General features: G+C 37.1%; 1 protein-coding gene across 4 annotated transcripts in view; it reads right to left on the bottom strand.

The window, feature by feature from the left end:
- ITCH (itchy E3 ubiquitin protein ligase) overlaps positions 1-16,602 on the bottom strand; it is a 110,874-nt gene that overhangs the window by 69,746 nt on the left and 24,526 nt on the right. For all 4 annotated transcript variants that reach the window (XM_028524837.2, XM_028524839.2, XM_028524838.2 and 1 more), the window contains one exon: positions 7,106-7,196. In XM_028524837.2, coding sequence (XP_028380638.1) covers positions 7,106-7,175 — 70 coding nt within the window. In that variant the 5' untranslated portion in view covers positions 7,176-7,196. The remainder of the gene's footprint in view (positions 1-7,105; positions 7,197-16,602) is intronic.

Raw genomic sequence — 16,602 nt, 5'->3', positions numbered from 1 at the left:
GTTAGAGAAAAAGAGTACATGACCCAGGAAATGTAAAAGTAAAAAGCAGCAGAATCTAATGATGGACAGGGATGCAAAGGATAATAAACAAAAAGGTAAAGAAAATACAATTTTTGCATCTATCTGCCAAATTATACAGCTAAGCTACTGCCCAACACAAGAACAATACAAGTATATTCAATACCAGACAAAATGTTAAGATCATTTAAAAGCCAGTGGAACTTCCCAAAGGGAATACCTTAGTGAACTGCCTGGAATCTATGTGAAAGAGCAGCAAAAAAGATAATCTTTCCTACTCAACTCAAACCTGAACAGCTAAATGGCTTTCAGCTTATGTCCATATATTAGATTCAAGTTATAGAAGGTATTAACTAATGCACTGGTACTACACTTTTTTATTTTGTGTAAATACTGAAAAGGAAAGGTGAGGCTGCCTTTCGTTTGATATTCCTATAAAAAATTCAGGGATATTAAAGTTCACCCAAGTTGATGAAGCTCATCCAACAATCCATTGATCAACACCACTATGAATTATTTTTTTAAACCTCTATTTTGCTACAATGTATATAGATGTCATTTCTCTGAAATAAGTGTCCCACTTGCCCTTTCTTTTTTTTTAAAAATCTTTTTTTTTAAGATTTTATTTATTTATTTATTTAGGGAGGGAAGGGAGGGGGATACAGAGAGAGAGAGAGAGAGAGAGAGAGAGAGAGAAAGAAACATCAATGTGCGGTTGCTGGGGATTATGGCCTGCAACCCAGGAATGTACCCTGGCTGGGAATCGAACCTGGGACACTTTGGTTCCCAGCCCGTGCTCAATCCACTGAGCTATACCAGCCAGGGCTCCACTTGCCCTTTCTTAATCTGGTAAGACAAATTAGCAAATACATATTGTAAACAAATAACAGGAATATATGTATGTGTGTATGTATCATAGAGTTAAGGAAATAAATTTGATCAGATCCACAGAGTAGAATTTTAACTTCTGATCCTAAATTCTATCAGTCTTTCAAATCAATTTTATAAAAACACAAATCCGAATGACTGTTCTTTGTTAAAAACTCTAATTACTTCCAATCTCCCTTAGCAATGATTTTTTTGTAGCCCTGACATACTTAAAGATGATGATCCACCTCCATTAATTCTCATGACGCCCCCTCTATGCAGCAATAGCTTTTGGGGGCATAAAGGGAAAGCTTGTGCATTTCTTCATTCCTTTTTCTCATATTCTCTCCTGCAAGGATCCTGTTCTACCTCTCTACATTTAAACAGAAGCAATGCTTCAAGCACCACCTCTTTTGCCAGCTATTCTAGCCAAATAGTGATCTCTCTTTCGTGACCAAACTTATTATCTCTTCTAGCCATTATCATCCACCATGGCAATTATTTTTTACACCTACGTACTTATGCTTTCCTCAGTTCTAGAAAGATGTCAAAGCAGCTTACAACGACAACAACAAAAAATACTATAAAATTCATTAACACAGGATAAAAAACAATGTCATTAAGGAGATTTGTGCAAATAAACCCTTAGATCTGCTGGTCCCGGCATTAAAAGCAGAAAAGTAAACAATGAATTATGAAGGGCACTTGTTTCTATTCAACTTGCCACTTTATTGTTGATTATCTTGTGCTCTCCATTTGTCTCATACTAATGATGTTTGCTAAATAAATAACTTTTATCTGTTATTCAAGGTTTTGTTTTTATTAAATTGTTTTTACCCTAAACTCTTGCATTCTCAGAATTTTTAGACCCAAGATTAAAAACTTTTAAATGGCTGAGGATTACACATCTTGATATGTCTTTTGGCATTTATTAAATATTTTTCTTACTATGATAATAATGTTAATGATAAATCAGACAGTTACTTTATGCAAAGAAAGTCTAAGGAATATAAACAGAGGGACTTCTAGTCAAGATGGAAGCATAGGTAAACACAACTTACCTACTCGTACAACCACATCAAAATTACAACTAAAATATACCACAACCATCACTCAGAACTGTCAGATTGAGTTGAATGGAACTTGACAACTGCTGAATTAAAGAAATCAAACCCATACAGACTGGTAGGAGGGACAGAGATGCAGAAAGTGCAGGTCCCGTAGTGGTGAATAAAAATTTGGGCAAGATTATTTTGGAATCGAGGAGTCTCAGCCACATACTAGACCCCCAACCAAGGGTTCAAGTGCCAGGAAGGTAGTCCCCATAGAGGGTAGTCCCCATAACTTCGGGCTGCAAAAAACAGGGGGGACTAAGTTGGTGGAAGAAACTTCTAGAGTCCCAAGCAGTTCCTCTCATAGAACCCCCACACACGGACTTAACTCAGCCTCATTCCTCCTTCTGAGATCCAGCACAAGAGTAGCTGTTTGAAAGGCAACAGTGGCATATGGGTGAGGCTTGATCTGTCTTGCATTAAGGCAAGAGATGGGGAACAGTTTTCTCCCAGATAGAAAGGCAGGCAGAGTCTATTATCCATTTTCTGAACCCTCCCACCGCAGGGCCACAGAGACAGCAGGCTGGTGCCACCAATCTAAAGACTCCATCAATCTAAGAGTTTGCCCTAGGCCTGAGATTCCCAGAGACTCCACCCAATTTATGGGCCCACTCAAGCTGCTTTTCCATATAATGGCTAGTCTTGGCGCATGCTTCACAACTTCCTAAATCCTCTCAAACAGGCAACAGCCAGCCTCACCTGAATCACCAGCCCCATACCTCTTGCTAAGTGGCCCAGGCAGGCACTAACAGCAGACAAACTAGATTCTTGGCTTATCTTCAACTGGGAATCTCCAAGTTCAGCACAAGTAGCAGCCATCTCAGGCTGCTTTTTAGCTCAGGCAGGGTGGCCCCAGGCAAAACACAGGTGAGGCTGACGCTGGCCTGTACCACCCAGGGAAAACCCAGAGGCTGAGCACCCAGTCGACAGCTGCAGACCATGTCAGAGTATAACCACCCTGCCCCTGCACAGCTGATCCTCCACAGAGGGCGGAGGCTGGTGGACAGTGGTTACAATCAGTCCTTGCAGCTGACTGGCCTGGATAAATCCCTCCCATTGACCTGCCAACAGCAATCAAGGCTCCCCTACAGTAGGAGGGTGTACTCAGCCCACAGGAAGAGCGCACCTCCAGTATCCAGCTTGGGTGATAGGGAGGCTATGCAACTGGACCCTACAAGTCACACTACCAAGACAGGGAGTCACAGCAGCTCTATCTAATACATACAAACAAATGAACACTGGGAGGTTGCCAAAACAAGGAGACAAAGAAACATGGCCCAAATGAAAGAACAGAGCAAAACTCCAGAAAAAGAACTAAACAAAATGGAGAGAAGCAATCTATCAGATGCAGAGATCAAAACACTGGTTACTCAAGGAACTTAGTGAGGACCTCACAGTATAAAAAACATCCAGCCAGAAAAAAAGGATACACTAATTGGAATAAAGTACAATTTACAGGGAAACAGCAATAGAGTGGATGAGGCCAAGAATCAGATCAATGATTTGGAACATAAGGAAGCAAAAAATAACCACGCAGAACAAGAAGAAGAAAAAAGAATCCAAAAAATGAAGAGTGTAAGCAGCCTCTGGGACAACTTCAAATGTTACAACATTAGCATCATAGGGGTGCCAGATGTAGAAAAGAAAGAGCAAGGAATTTGGAAATCTAGTTGAAAAAATAATGAAAGAAAATTTCCCTAATTTGGTGAAGGAAATAGACAAGCAAGTCCAAGTACCAGAGAGAACCCCAAACAAGATGGACACAAAGACGCCCATTCCAAGACACATCATAATTAAAATGCTAAAGGTAAAGATAAAGAGAATATTAAAAGCAACAAGAGAAAAGCAGTTACCTATAGGGGCAGTCCAATAAGTTTTTCAGTTTATTTCTCAAAAGAAACTTGCAGACTAGAAGGGATTGGCAAGAAATATACAAAATCATGAAATGAGGGACCTATGGACTAGATTGCTCTGCCCAGCAAAGATATCATTTAGAACCAAAGGGCAGATAAAGAGCTTCTCAGACAAGAAAAAGCAAAGGAGTTCATCATTATCAATGCATTATTTTATGAAATGTTAAAGGGACTTATTTAAGAAAAAGAAGATCAAACCTATGAACAATAAAATGTCAACAAATATATTTCTATCAAAAAATAAACTAAGCAAACAAGAAGAACAAGAGACAGAAACATTGATACAGAGAGTGTTTTGATGGTTGCCAGATGGAAGGGAGAATGGGTAAAGAGGTGAGAAGATTAAGAAGTACAAATAGGAAGTTACAGAATGGCTATGGAAGTACAGTACAGGAGATGTATACTGCGAAATACATCTGCCAAACAACCTATACACATGACCCATGAACAAGAACAATGGTGTGTGGATTCCCTGAGGGAGTAGGGGATGCTGGGTAGAGGGGGACAAAGAGGGAAAAACTGGGACAACTGTAATAGCATAATCAATAAAATATAATTTTAAAAAAGAAAGGGCCCTGGCTGGTGTGGTTCAGTGGAATGAGTGCCAGCCTGCGAACCAAAGGGTTGCCAGTTCGATTCCCAATCAGGGAACACACCTGGGTTGTGGGCCAGCTCCCCAGTAAGGGGCACTCGAGAGGCAACCACATATTGATGTCTTTCCCTCTCTTTCTCCCTCCCTTCCCCCTCTCTAAAAAGTAAATAAATATTTTTTAAAATAAAGGAATATAAACCTAAATTTAAATGAATATAACAATATTTGTCTTTGAAGACTGAGATGATATATTAGAATTCCTCACTTCATTATTTTACTGAGTGTTTAAAATAAAAAGCATATAGCCCTGGCCCGGTGGCTCAGTTGGCTGGAGCACCATCCCATACACCAAAAGGATGCAGGTTCAATCCCTGGTCAGGGCACATACCTAGGTTGAGGATTCAGTCCCCAGTTGGGGTGTGTAGAGGAGGCAACCGATTGATGTTTCTCTCTCTCACTCTCTCTCCCTTCCTCTTTCTCCAAAGGCAATGAACATGTTCTCGGGTGAGGATTTAAATAAATAAGTAAATGAATAAATAAATAAAAATAAAAATAAAAAGCATGTATACTAATGTATACTATTGGGTTGGCCAAAAAGTTTGTTTAGTTTTTTTCCATACGATGGCTCTGGTAGTGTTTACTTGTCTTTAACTTCTTTCAAAACAATTGTTAGGTTGTATTGTGACAGCTGTCTTATCAGTGTGCATTTTTTAAGAAACATCAAAATCAGTGAATTTTTGTGTAGCCATTTTCATACTGAAGATGGAAGAAAATATTCAACATTTTCAGCATATTATACTTTATTATTTCAAAAAAGGTAAAAACATAACTGAAATGCAAAAAATGATTTGTGCGCTATATGGAGAAGGTGCTGTGACTGACTGAGTACTCAAAGGTGGTTTGTGAAGTTTCTTGGTATTACTAACATTTTGGCCAAATAATTATTTGCTGTGAGGTTGTCCTATGTATTGGTAGACATTTAGCAGCACCCCTGGCCTCTGCCAACTAGAAGCCAATAGAAGGAGATAGCAGACATACTCAAAATATCCAAATCAATAAAGTTACTGGTGAAAATGAATAATGTCTTTTATTTCATGGAAAAAAATAAACGAACTTTTTGGCCAACCCAATACTTGTCTAATCTGAAAATCAAAGAATTTTTTAAAAGATTGTTCCAATTAAAGATCTCAATATTAAGGTTTCCTCTCAAAAAGAAAAGCCATAAGAATCCTGGCCCAATTTAATCAGGTACTCAGTCTAACTTCAGGATGGGAAGAGAGGAAACAATTAGAAACTGACTTCAGAAAAAAAAAAATATATATACACACACAAACACACACACACACATACACGCATATCTTTTTTAGGAAATCAGACATTTCTTAGGAAACAGACTCTAGTTAGTGAAGGAATTCCCAAAAATAAATCATAAGATCCTGTTACCTTAAGAAAGTGATACTTTATATACTTCAATCACTTTTAGCTTTTGAGGACGACAATAAGACTAATTTTTTAGTTTAATAATTCATAATACATAGGTGAGTATGGTAGAAACTAAAATAACATACAGAAGATAGTAACTGTTCTATGAACAATAAATGCTATTAACTTTAAAAGGGAGAGACTGCGATTTTGCTGTGTGATAGAGACACATGCATGTCTGAAGAAAATCCAGTGATTCACCTTGACTAGTACAAATAATTCATATGTATAAAGAACTATAAAGAGATCATATGGAGCCAGACCAATAACTTAGTGCAAGCTAAAGAAATTCTATACCATAGTCAAGGAAAAGCTCTGAGGTTTTCTGAGCAGGCATGCAACATCAGGTGGCATGTTAAGAACATTAATCTGAAAGTACTATACCTGGTTAGTAGATTAGAGGAAGAAATAAAGACAGATATATTAGTTAAGTAAAAATAGCAACCAAAGCATTTAAACAGATATTTCTTCAAAAAAGATATAAAAATGGCCAACAGCATAGGGAAAAGATGCTCAACATCATTACCATCAGAAAAGGGCAAATCACACCCACACAAGATACCACTTTATACTCACAAGGATGTCTATAATCAAAAAGCAAACAACAAATATAGGCAAAGATGTGGAGAAACTGAAACCTTCATACAAAGCTGGTAAGAATGTTGAATGATGCGAGATGCTTTGAAAATTTGGAATTCTTCACAATGCTAAATAACGGGTATTATATGATCCAGTGATTCCACTCCTAGGTATATACTCAAGAGAACTAAGAACATACAATTTTCACAAAAACTTGTACAGAAATGTTCATAGCATTATTTATAATAACCAAAAAGTGGAAACAACCCAAACACCTATCAACTGACAAATGTATAAATAAAATGTGGTATGTCCACACATGAAATATTATTTGACAATAAGAAGAAATGAAATACTAATATACACTACCTGAGAATACCCTGAAATAAAAATGTGATTTTTACACATGTGCACATTTTATTTGTTCATTCATAATGCAAATATTAATTTAGCACTTGATATGAAGCAATCACTAAAGATTTTCTTCTCTTAAGATTGTTTTTTATGTTGAAGGCAAAAAAGTAGGTCTTTTTAAGACTTACCAGTGATCTGAAGTTGTGATTTCATGGTCAGGCTACCCATTGAACCAGGTTGTGATCCACTGTCAGACATAACACCAACAGGATGGCAAACCTGAACATGGCAAAGAAAATACTTATAAACATCAAAAATTCCCATTTAAAAAATATATAAATAGTGCTAACCAGGCCATTTCCACATCCCACTGAAGGCCACAAAATTGCCAGTGGCCTTCAACATTGCTAAATATAATTTTCAATTCTAGTATTCATCCTGCCTAATCTATTGGCAGCAAAATTGGACATAAGTTGATTATTCCTCTTCCCAAGGTTTACCTTCTTCCCTTGAGTTTCCAAGGCACCTTCTCTAAGTTTATGTTGTACCTCAATGATTGTTCCTTCTTACTCTCTTCTGACAATTCTTTCTCTTCTCTCCATTATGTTAATGTTGGAGTAATCTAGGGATCAATTATTGGTTCCCTTGTATTTCTTGATACTCATTTCCTCAAAAATATCATCCAGTGGTGTGGCTTTAAATATCATCTATATAACAAAGAGTTCCAACTTTGCATTTCTATCCCAAACTTCACTCCTCAACTCTAAACAACTTTATTTGGGTATTTCAAGCTATACCAAACTTAACATATCCAAAGCTGAACTCTTCATCTTCTCTATAAACTATCTCAGTTGATGGCAACTCTAACCTTTCAGATGCTTGGGCTAAAACTTTCAAGTACTCCTTGACTCCTTTCTTTTATATTCCCTTCCAACCTGCAAGAAAATTTTGTTCTTTCTGTTTGCAAAACATATCCAGAATCCAACCATTTCTCATTACCTCTACCACTAATGTGTTCAGAGCTGCCTCTGACAGCCATCTTTTTCCTAAATTACGCCTAGATTATGTAAATCTCCTAGATTACTGCAATAACCTAACATTCTACCCTTGCCTAGCCTCAGTATCTATTCTTAACACAACCAGGATGACTCTTTTTAAAATACTGAAAACCCATAAAAGGCCTCCCTTTTTATTGAGAGTAAAAGCCTGATTCCACACAATGACCTAACAGACCTAGTATCATGTGCTTCTCCTGCTCACAACTTCCTGATCTTATTTCTATTTCCTTCTATCCTCCTCCCCTACTCAGGCACCTTACTTCCTTATGATTCCTGCATGCTCTAGCCTTAGAGACCTTTATTCTATTTGATCTCTTGGCAATTTTACAATCTGTTCTACCTATCCAAGTCATTTTCTCCTCCTACAGAATATATCACCTCCTGACACACTAAGTAATTTACTCCACAGTTTATGGGTTTTCATGTTCTTGTCTAGACTATAAAGCCCATGTGAGCAGGGATTTTGTGTTGTTCACTGATGAAATCCAGAACCCAAAACAGTACCTGACACACAGCAAATACTTAAATATCTGTTCAATAAAATGAACAAAGAAATGGCTATTATCGTAATTATACATGAAAAACTGCAACATATCTTCTTCAGTTCCTAATCAGGCAAGTTAATCCCCATGTAAAAACAGCATAATTGGTATAACGAAGATTTTATTAAGTGTAGGGATACCTGGGCTTGATTTCCTAGCTTAATACTTACTTTATGATACTGTTTTAGTTATACAACCTCTTGAGGTCCCAGCTTCCTACCAGAAAAATGGGGATAATACCATCTCTAAATCACAGGGCTGTTGTCAAGATTAAATGATTATGTAATTGAAAAAAAATACATCATGAACTATGTTTGAATTAAACTAAATATGTTTTAATATAAAAGTCTGTGCTTGGGCTTTAGGGGACTGGATGAAAATATTAGAAATAGTTTAAGTGGGCCAAGGTAAAGATTAAAGTAAAAAAAAATTTAATTAGCACTACTTCCCAGATACTATAAAATAGGTATACAAATACAAAAAAAGCAAACAATATATCATTAAACTGTAAATATTACCTTAAACTTTATAAAAAATCAGACTTTAATAACATTTTAAATATAAAACAATTCTGATGTCTTCACAAATCTCTCAAAATGAAATGGAACAACAGTTCCTACTGAAATGAACTCTAGAAAATCCAGCATTTTATTCCTTGACTTACACATGAAAACACTCAAAGATAAAATGTGGCCTTATTACAGTGACTAAGCTCATTCCTCAGTCTGGTATATATATTCTTCCCTTCACCTCCTTTGTTTGTTTAAACTGTACCATTTCAGAGGTTTTATAAGCTACAATTTACTAAAAGAGCCCTTTTATTTTAAATAGGAAAGGCATACACCACAACTAAAGTCATTAGTAGTCACCCAGAATATAAAGAAAATGAGATGTTAACAGATAAGTTTTAGTAATGCATTGCATAGGATATTCTTCTGATTCCAAGTGCTTGTTACAGAAAGGACCCTCAAAGATGACATTACCACATTCTATATAGTTATTACCCTCTCCTCAATACTCAAGGCTATTTGCCACAGAACCGTAACATCAAAAGATCCAAGATGGTAGAGGAGTAAGTGGAAGCTACATTAACTTCCTTCCTGGACCAATCTAGAATTACAACTGAACTGTAGGGACATCATCCTGAATAACCAACTGAAAACTAGCTAGAGAGACACTTTATAATCATGGACAGACAGAAGAAACCACTTCAGCACAACGAGACTGGTCGGGAGTGTGGAGGAGGTGCAAGAGGGCTAGCTGGGCTCCCATGGGCAGCAGCTGAAGTTCTGGAGGAATATTTCAACAGTTGGGGGGTTCCACCTAAGAAGTGTGGGGTCTAAACCTCCAGCTGGACTCCCCAGCCTACAGTAGCAGAGCTGAAAAGGAACCCAGATACCATTTCAGTTGTAAAAAGCAGCTGGGTTTCTGTCTTGCCAGGAGACAGCTGGAGACTCAAAAGAGCCTCTAAAAGGGCCAATGTACAAAATTTGGTTTGTAGCCACTTACCCTGGGCTATGGCAGAGAGAGGGCAGAATGTACTATAGATGCTTAGAGGGAGTCTGGGGTTGGTGTTTCCAGGGAAAAAACTGAAGGAACAGCCACCAGGATCCCTGTGCTTAGTCATTCCCTATACAACAGAAGCCATCTTTGTCAGGCAAAGCACTCCTCTCCAAGTGGCATCAGCCTGAGGGGAAGCAAGAGCCCAGCCTGCAGGAATGACTCTGTCCCACCATGTGGAGCTTAAGTCAGGCTGCTGATTATAGCTTGAGGCTATATCGCTAATCAGTTTAACAACTAAGGTAAAAAATACAAAGAAACAGACCTCAAATGAAAGAACATGAGGATTCCCCAGAAGAACTAGATGAAATGGAGGCAAGCAACTTATCAGATTGAGAGTTCAGAGTAATAATTATAAGGATATTCAACAGCATGAAAAAAGACATAGAAACCATAAAAAAAGAGTCAGAAATTAAAAAATGCAATATATGAAATAAGTAATGGGCCCTGGTTGGTATGGCTCAGTAGGTTGAGCACCAGCCTGCTAACCAAAGGGTCACCGGTTTGGTTCCCAGTCAGGGCATATGCCTGGGTTGCGGGTCAGGTCCCCAAATGGGGGCGTGCAAGAGGTAACCACACACTGATGTTTCTCTACCTTTTTTTCCTCCGTTTCTCTAAATATAATAAAAGTCTTTTTTAAAAAATGAAATGAATAACACACTGGAAGGAATAAATAACAGATTACATATAGCAGAAGACTGAATCAGTGATTTGAAAGACAAGGAACAAAATAAAAAAAACAGGCAGAGCAGCAAAAAGAAAAAAGAATTTTAAAAAATGAAGAGAGCTTAAAAAACATTTTGGACAACATGAAGCATAACGACATCCACATCATGGGAGTACCAGAAGGAAAAGAGAGCAAGCAAGGGATCAAGAACCTGTGTGAAGATATGACTGAAAACTTCCCTAATCTGGTGTAGGAAAAGGACACTCAAGTCCAGGAAGCTCAGAGAGTCCCAAACAAGTTGGACCCAAAGAGGCCTACACTGGGACACACCATAATTAAAATGACAAGGCTTAAAGACAAGGAGAGAATCCTAAAAGCTTCAAGAGAAAAGCAGGTAGTTATATACAAGAGAGCACCAATTAAGACTGTCATCTGATTTCTCAACAGACACATTTCAGGCCAGAAAGAAGTAGTCTGAAATATTCAAGGTGATGAAAAGCAAAAACTTGCAAGTAAGACTTTACCCAGCAAGGCTATCATTTAAAATCTAAGGAAAAATAAGGAGCTTCCCAGACAAGAAAAAGCTAAAGGAGTTTGTTAACACCAAACTAGTATTGCAATGTTAAAGGGAGAAAGAAGAAGGGGGGGGGGGGGGCAGTAAGGGGGGGAGAAACTAGTCTGACAATAAAATGGCACTAAATATGTATCTATCAATAATCACCTTAAATATAAATGGCTTAAATGCTCCAACCAAAAGACACAGGATAGCTGAATGAATAAGAACACAAGACCCATATATATACTGCCTCCATGAGACCCATCTCAGATCAAAAGATACACACAAACTAAAAGTAAAGGGATGGAAAAAGACATTTCATGCAAATGGAAAGGAAAAAAAAATACTGAACTAGCAGTACTTATATCCAACAAAACAGACTTTAAAAACAAGGCAATAGTAAGAGACAAATAAGGGTACTACCTAATGATAAAGGGAACAATCAAATAGAGGATATAACCCTAGTAAACGTTTACTAACAACATCCACATCCAACATAGGAGCACCTAAACATATGAAGCAAATCTTGATAGACATAAAGGGAGAGATTTACAGAAATATGGTCATAGTCAGGATTGTAAAACCCCATTGATTTCAATGGATAGATCTTCCAGGAATAAATTCAACAAGGATGCAGTAGTCTTACACGACACACTAGATCAGATGTATTTAATTGATATCTTTAGAACATTTCACCCCAAAGCAGCAAAATATACATACTTTTCAAATGCACACGGAATGTTTTCTAGGATGCACCACATGTTGGGACACAAAATAGGTCTCAATAAATTTAAGAAGACTGAAATCACATCAAGCATCTTCTGTGACTACAATGCTATGAAACTAGACATCAATTACAAAAACACTGAAAAACACACAAAGACATGGAAGCTAAAGTACATATTATTAAACTGTGAATGGGTCAAACAACGAGATCGAGAAAGAAATCAAGACACCTTGAAACAAACGAAAATGAGGACACAACAATCCAAAATCTGTGGGACACATAGAAAGCAATCCTAAGAGGGAAATTCATAACATTACAGGCCTATTTCAAAAAACAAGAAAAAGTTCATATCAACAATCTAACTTCACACTTAAAAGAACATGAAAAAGAACAACAAACAAAGCTCAAAGTGATTAGAAGGAAATAATAAAGATCAGGGCAGAAATAAATGAAATAGAGTATAAAAAAGCAATATAAAAGATCAATGAATCCAAGAGCTGGTTCTTTGAAAAGATAAACAAGATTGACAAACCCTTTACTAGACTCATCAAGAAAAAAAGGAAAGGAATCAAATACGTAAAATCAGAAATGAAAGAGAAGTAACAACTGACACCAAAAATATGCAAAGGACTGTAAGAAAATATTATGAACAACTATATGCCAACAACCTGGACAACCTGATAAAATGGATAAATTTCTAGAAACATACAATATTCTAAAATTAATTCATGGATGAATCAGAGAATCTGAATAGACAGATTACATCTAATGACACTGAAGCAGTAATCAAAAAACTGCCAACAAACAAAAGTCCTGGACCTGATGGCTTCACAGGTGAATTTTACGAAACATTCAAGAACAACTAACACCTCTCCTTCTGAAAATATTCCAAAAAATTCAAGAAGAAGGAACACTCCAAAACTCACTTTAGGACGCCAGCATTATTCTAATTCCAAAACCAGATAAAGACACAAGAAATAAAATTATAGGCCAATATCCCTGGTAAACATAGACACTAAAACCCTCAATAAAACATTAGCAAAGTGAACATAGCAATGCACCAAAAAGGTCATACACCATGATCAAGTGGGATTTATTCCAGAAATGCTAGGTTGGTACAGAATTTGCAAATCAATAAATGTGATTCACCACATAAACAAAATGAAGGATAAAAACCACATAATCGTATCAATAGATGCAGAAAAAGCATTTGATAAAATCTAGCACCCATTTATGATTAAAACGCTCAGCGAGCCCTGGCTGGCATAGCTCAGTGGATTGAGCGCGGGCTGGGAACCAAAGTGTCCCAGGTTCGATTCCCAGCCAGGGTACATTCCTGGGTTGCAGGTCATAACCCCCAGCAACCGCACATTGATGTTTCTCTCTCCCTCCCTTCCTTCTCTCTCTAAAAATAAATAAATAAAATCTTAAAAAAAAAAAAAACGCTCAGCGAAGTGGGATTAGCAGGAACATACCTAAACATAATAAAAGCCATATATGACAAGCCCACTGCCAGCATCACATTCAATGAGCAAAAACTATAACCCCTTAAAATTGGGAAGAAGACAGGGATTCCACTTTTACCTCTCTTCCTCAACATAATACTTGAATGCATAGTACTAGCCACAGCAACCAGGCAAGAAGAAATAAAAGGCATCCAAATTAAAAGGAAAGAAGTAAAACTGTCTTTATTTGCAGATGACAAGATACTGTACATAGAAAATCCCAAAGATTCCACCAAGAAACTACTAGAACTGATAAATGAATTCAGCAAAGTAGCAGGATACAAAATTAATATCCAGAAATCACTTGTGCTTTTATATGCCAACAACAAATTAACAGAAAGGGAAATTAAGAAAATAATCCCATTCACAATTGCTACAAAAAGAATAAAATACCTAGGAGTAAACCTAACCAAGGATGTAAAAGACCTGCACTCAAAAAATTGTAAGGCACTGAAGAAAGAAAAAGATACAAGTAAGTGGAAGCACATATCATGTTCATGGATAGGAAGACTTAAAGTCATTAAAAGGTCCATACTACCCAAAACAATCTATAGATTCAATGCACTTCCTATCAAGATTCCAATGACGTCTTTCAGAGAACCAGAATAATTATTTCAAAAATTTATATGGAACCACAAAATCCCGCAAAAACCAGCAATCCTGAAAGGAACAAGGTTTGAGGAATCATGCTATCTAATATCAAACTATACTATAAGGCCATAGTAATGAAAACAGCCTGGTACTGGCATAAAAACAGACACACAGACCAATGGAACAAAATAGAGAGCCCAGAAATAAACCCACATGTTTATAATCAATTAATATTTGAAAGAATAAGCAAGCGCATACAGTGGGCTAAAGATAGTTTATTCAATAAATGGTGTTGAGAAAATTGGACAGATATGTGGAGAAAAATGAAACTAGACCACCTTCTTACACCATACACAAGAATAAATTCAAAGTGGATCAAAGACTTAAATGTTAGACCCAAAACCATGAAAATCATAAAAGAAAACATAGGCAGCAAAATCTCAGATATCGCTCCAACAGTATTTTATTGGATATATCTATGCAGGCAAGGGAAACAAAAGAAAAAAAAAAACAAAACAAATGGGACTACATCAAACTAAAAAGGTTTTGCACAGTAAAGGAAATCATCAACAAAATAAAAAAATAATCCACAGAGTAGGACAACGAACAAATTTGCTAGTATAACTGATAAGGGGTTAATATCCAAAATTTATTAAGTACCTACAAAACTCAACACTAAAAAAACTAACAACCTAATTAAAAAATAGGCAAAGGACCTGAATAGCCACTTCTCCAAAGAGGACACACAAATAGCAAACAGACATATGAAAAGATGCTCAATGTCACTAATCATCAGAGAAATGCAAATTAAAACCACAACGAGATATCGTCTCACACCTGTCACAATGGCTATCAACAATAAATCAACAAACAGTAAGTATTGGAGAGGATGTGGAGAAAGAGGAACCTTTTTGCACTGTTGCTAGGAATGCAGATTGATGCAGCCACTGTAGAAAGCAGTATGGAGATACCTCAAAAAATTAAAAATGGATCTGCCTCTGACCCAGCGATCCTACTTCTGGGAATCTATCTGAAGGAACCCAAAACACTAATTCAAAAGAACATAAGCACCACTATGTTCACTGCAGTGTTATTTACAATCACCATGATATGATAGCAGCACAAGTGTCTATCAGTAAGTGAGTGGATAAAACTATGGGACATTTATACAATAGACTACTACTTGGCCACAAAAAAGAGAAGAAAATTTTACCCTTTGCAACAGTATGGATGGACCTACAGAACATTATGCTAGGTGAAATAAACCAGTCAGAGAAAGACAAATACCATATGATTTCACTCATATGTGTAATCTAATGAACCGAACTAACAAGGAAAATGGGGACAGATTCATATATGGAGAGGAGGATGACTTAGCCAAGATTAAAGATAAGGAAAGAATCTTAAAAGCAGCAGGAGAAAAGAAGACAGTTCCCTACAAAGGAGTTCCCATTAGACTGTCAGCTGATTTCTCAAAAGAAACCTTGCAGGCAAGAAGGGGCTGGAAAGAAGTATTCCAAGTCATGAAAGGCAAGGACCTATATCCCAGATTACTCTATCCAGCAAAGCTCTCATTTAGAATGGAAGGGCAGGTAAAGTGCTTCTCAGATAAGGCCAAGTTAAAGGAGTTCATCATCATCAAGCCCTTATTATATGAAATGTTAAAGGGACTTATCTAAGAAAGAGAAGATCAAAAATACAAACACTAAAATGACAAACTCACAGCTATTAACAACCAAACCTATAAAAAAACAAACTAAGCAAACAACTAGAACAGGGACAGAATCACAGAAATGGAGATCACATGGATGGTTATCAGTGGGGGAGTGGTAGGGGGAGAGAAGGAGAAAAGGTACAGAGAATAAGTAGCATAAATGGTAGATAGAAAATAGACAGGGGGAGATTAAGAATAGTATAGGAAATGTAGAAGCCAAAGAACTTATATGTACGACGACCCATGGACATGAACTAAAGGGGAGGAACATGGGTGGGAGGGGGTGTGCAGGGCTGAGGAGAATAAAGGGGGGGAAATGGGACAACTGTAATAACATAATCAATAAAATATATTTTTTAAAAATTTCATATTCTATTCAAACACACACACACACACACACTATGTCCAGCTCTGGCCCATGTGGCTCAGTTGGATGGAGCATCGTCCCATGCACAGAAAGTTCACAGGTTGAATTCCTGATCAGGGCATATACCCAGGTTTCAGGTTCTGTCCCTAGTCTCTAGTCAGGGCACAAATGGGAAGCAACCAATCAATGCTTCTTTCTTTCTCAAATCAATAAATGTATCCCCCATGAGGAAACAAACAAAAAGCACTATATCCACATAAAACCTGTACAGAAATGTTTACAGTAGCTCAACAGGTAAACCATAAACTGTGGTACATTCATACACTAGAATACTACTCAGCAATAAAAAGAAAAAAGTACTGATACATGCAAAACTTTGAAGGAATCTCAAAGGTAAC

The sequence above is a fragment of the Phyllostomus discolor genome, chromosome 9 (genome assembly GCF_004126475.2).
Source record: "Phyllostomus discolor isolate MPI-MPIP mPhyDis1 chromosome 9, mPhyDis1.pri.v3, whole genome shotgun sequence".
Lineage (NCBI taxonomy): Eukaryota > Metazoa > Chordata > Mammalia > Chiroptera > Phyllostomidae > Phyllostomus > Phyllostomus discolor.
The sequence above is the reverse complement of the archived record's forward strand: the minus strand, read 5'-3'. Positions and strand labels throughout refer to the sequence as shown.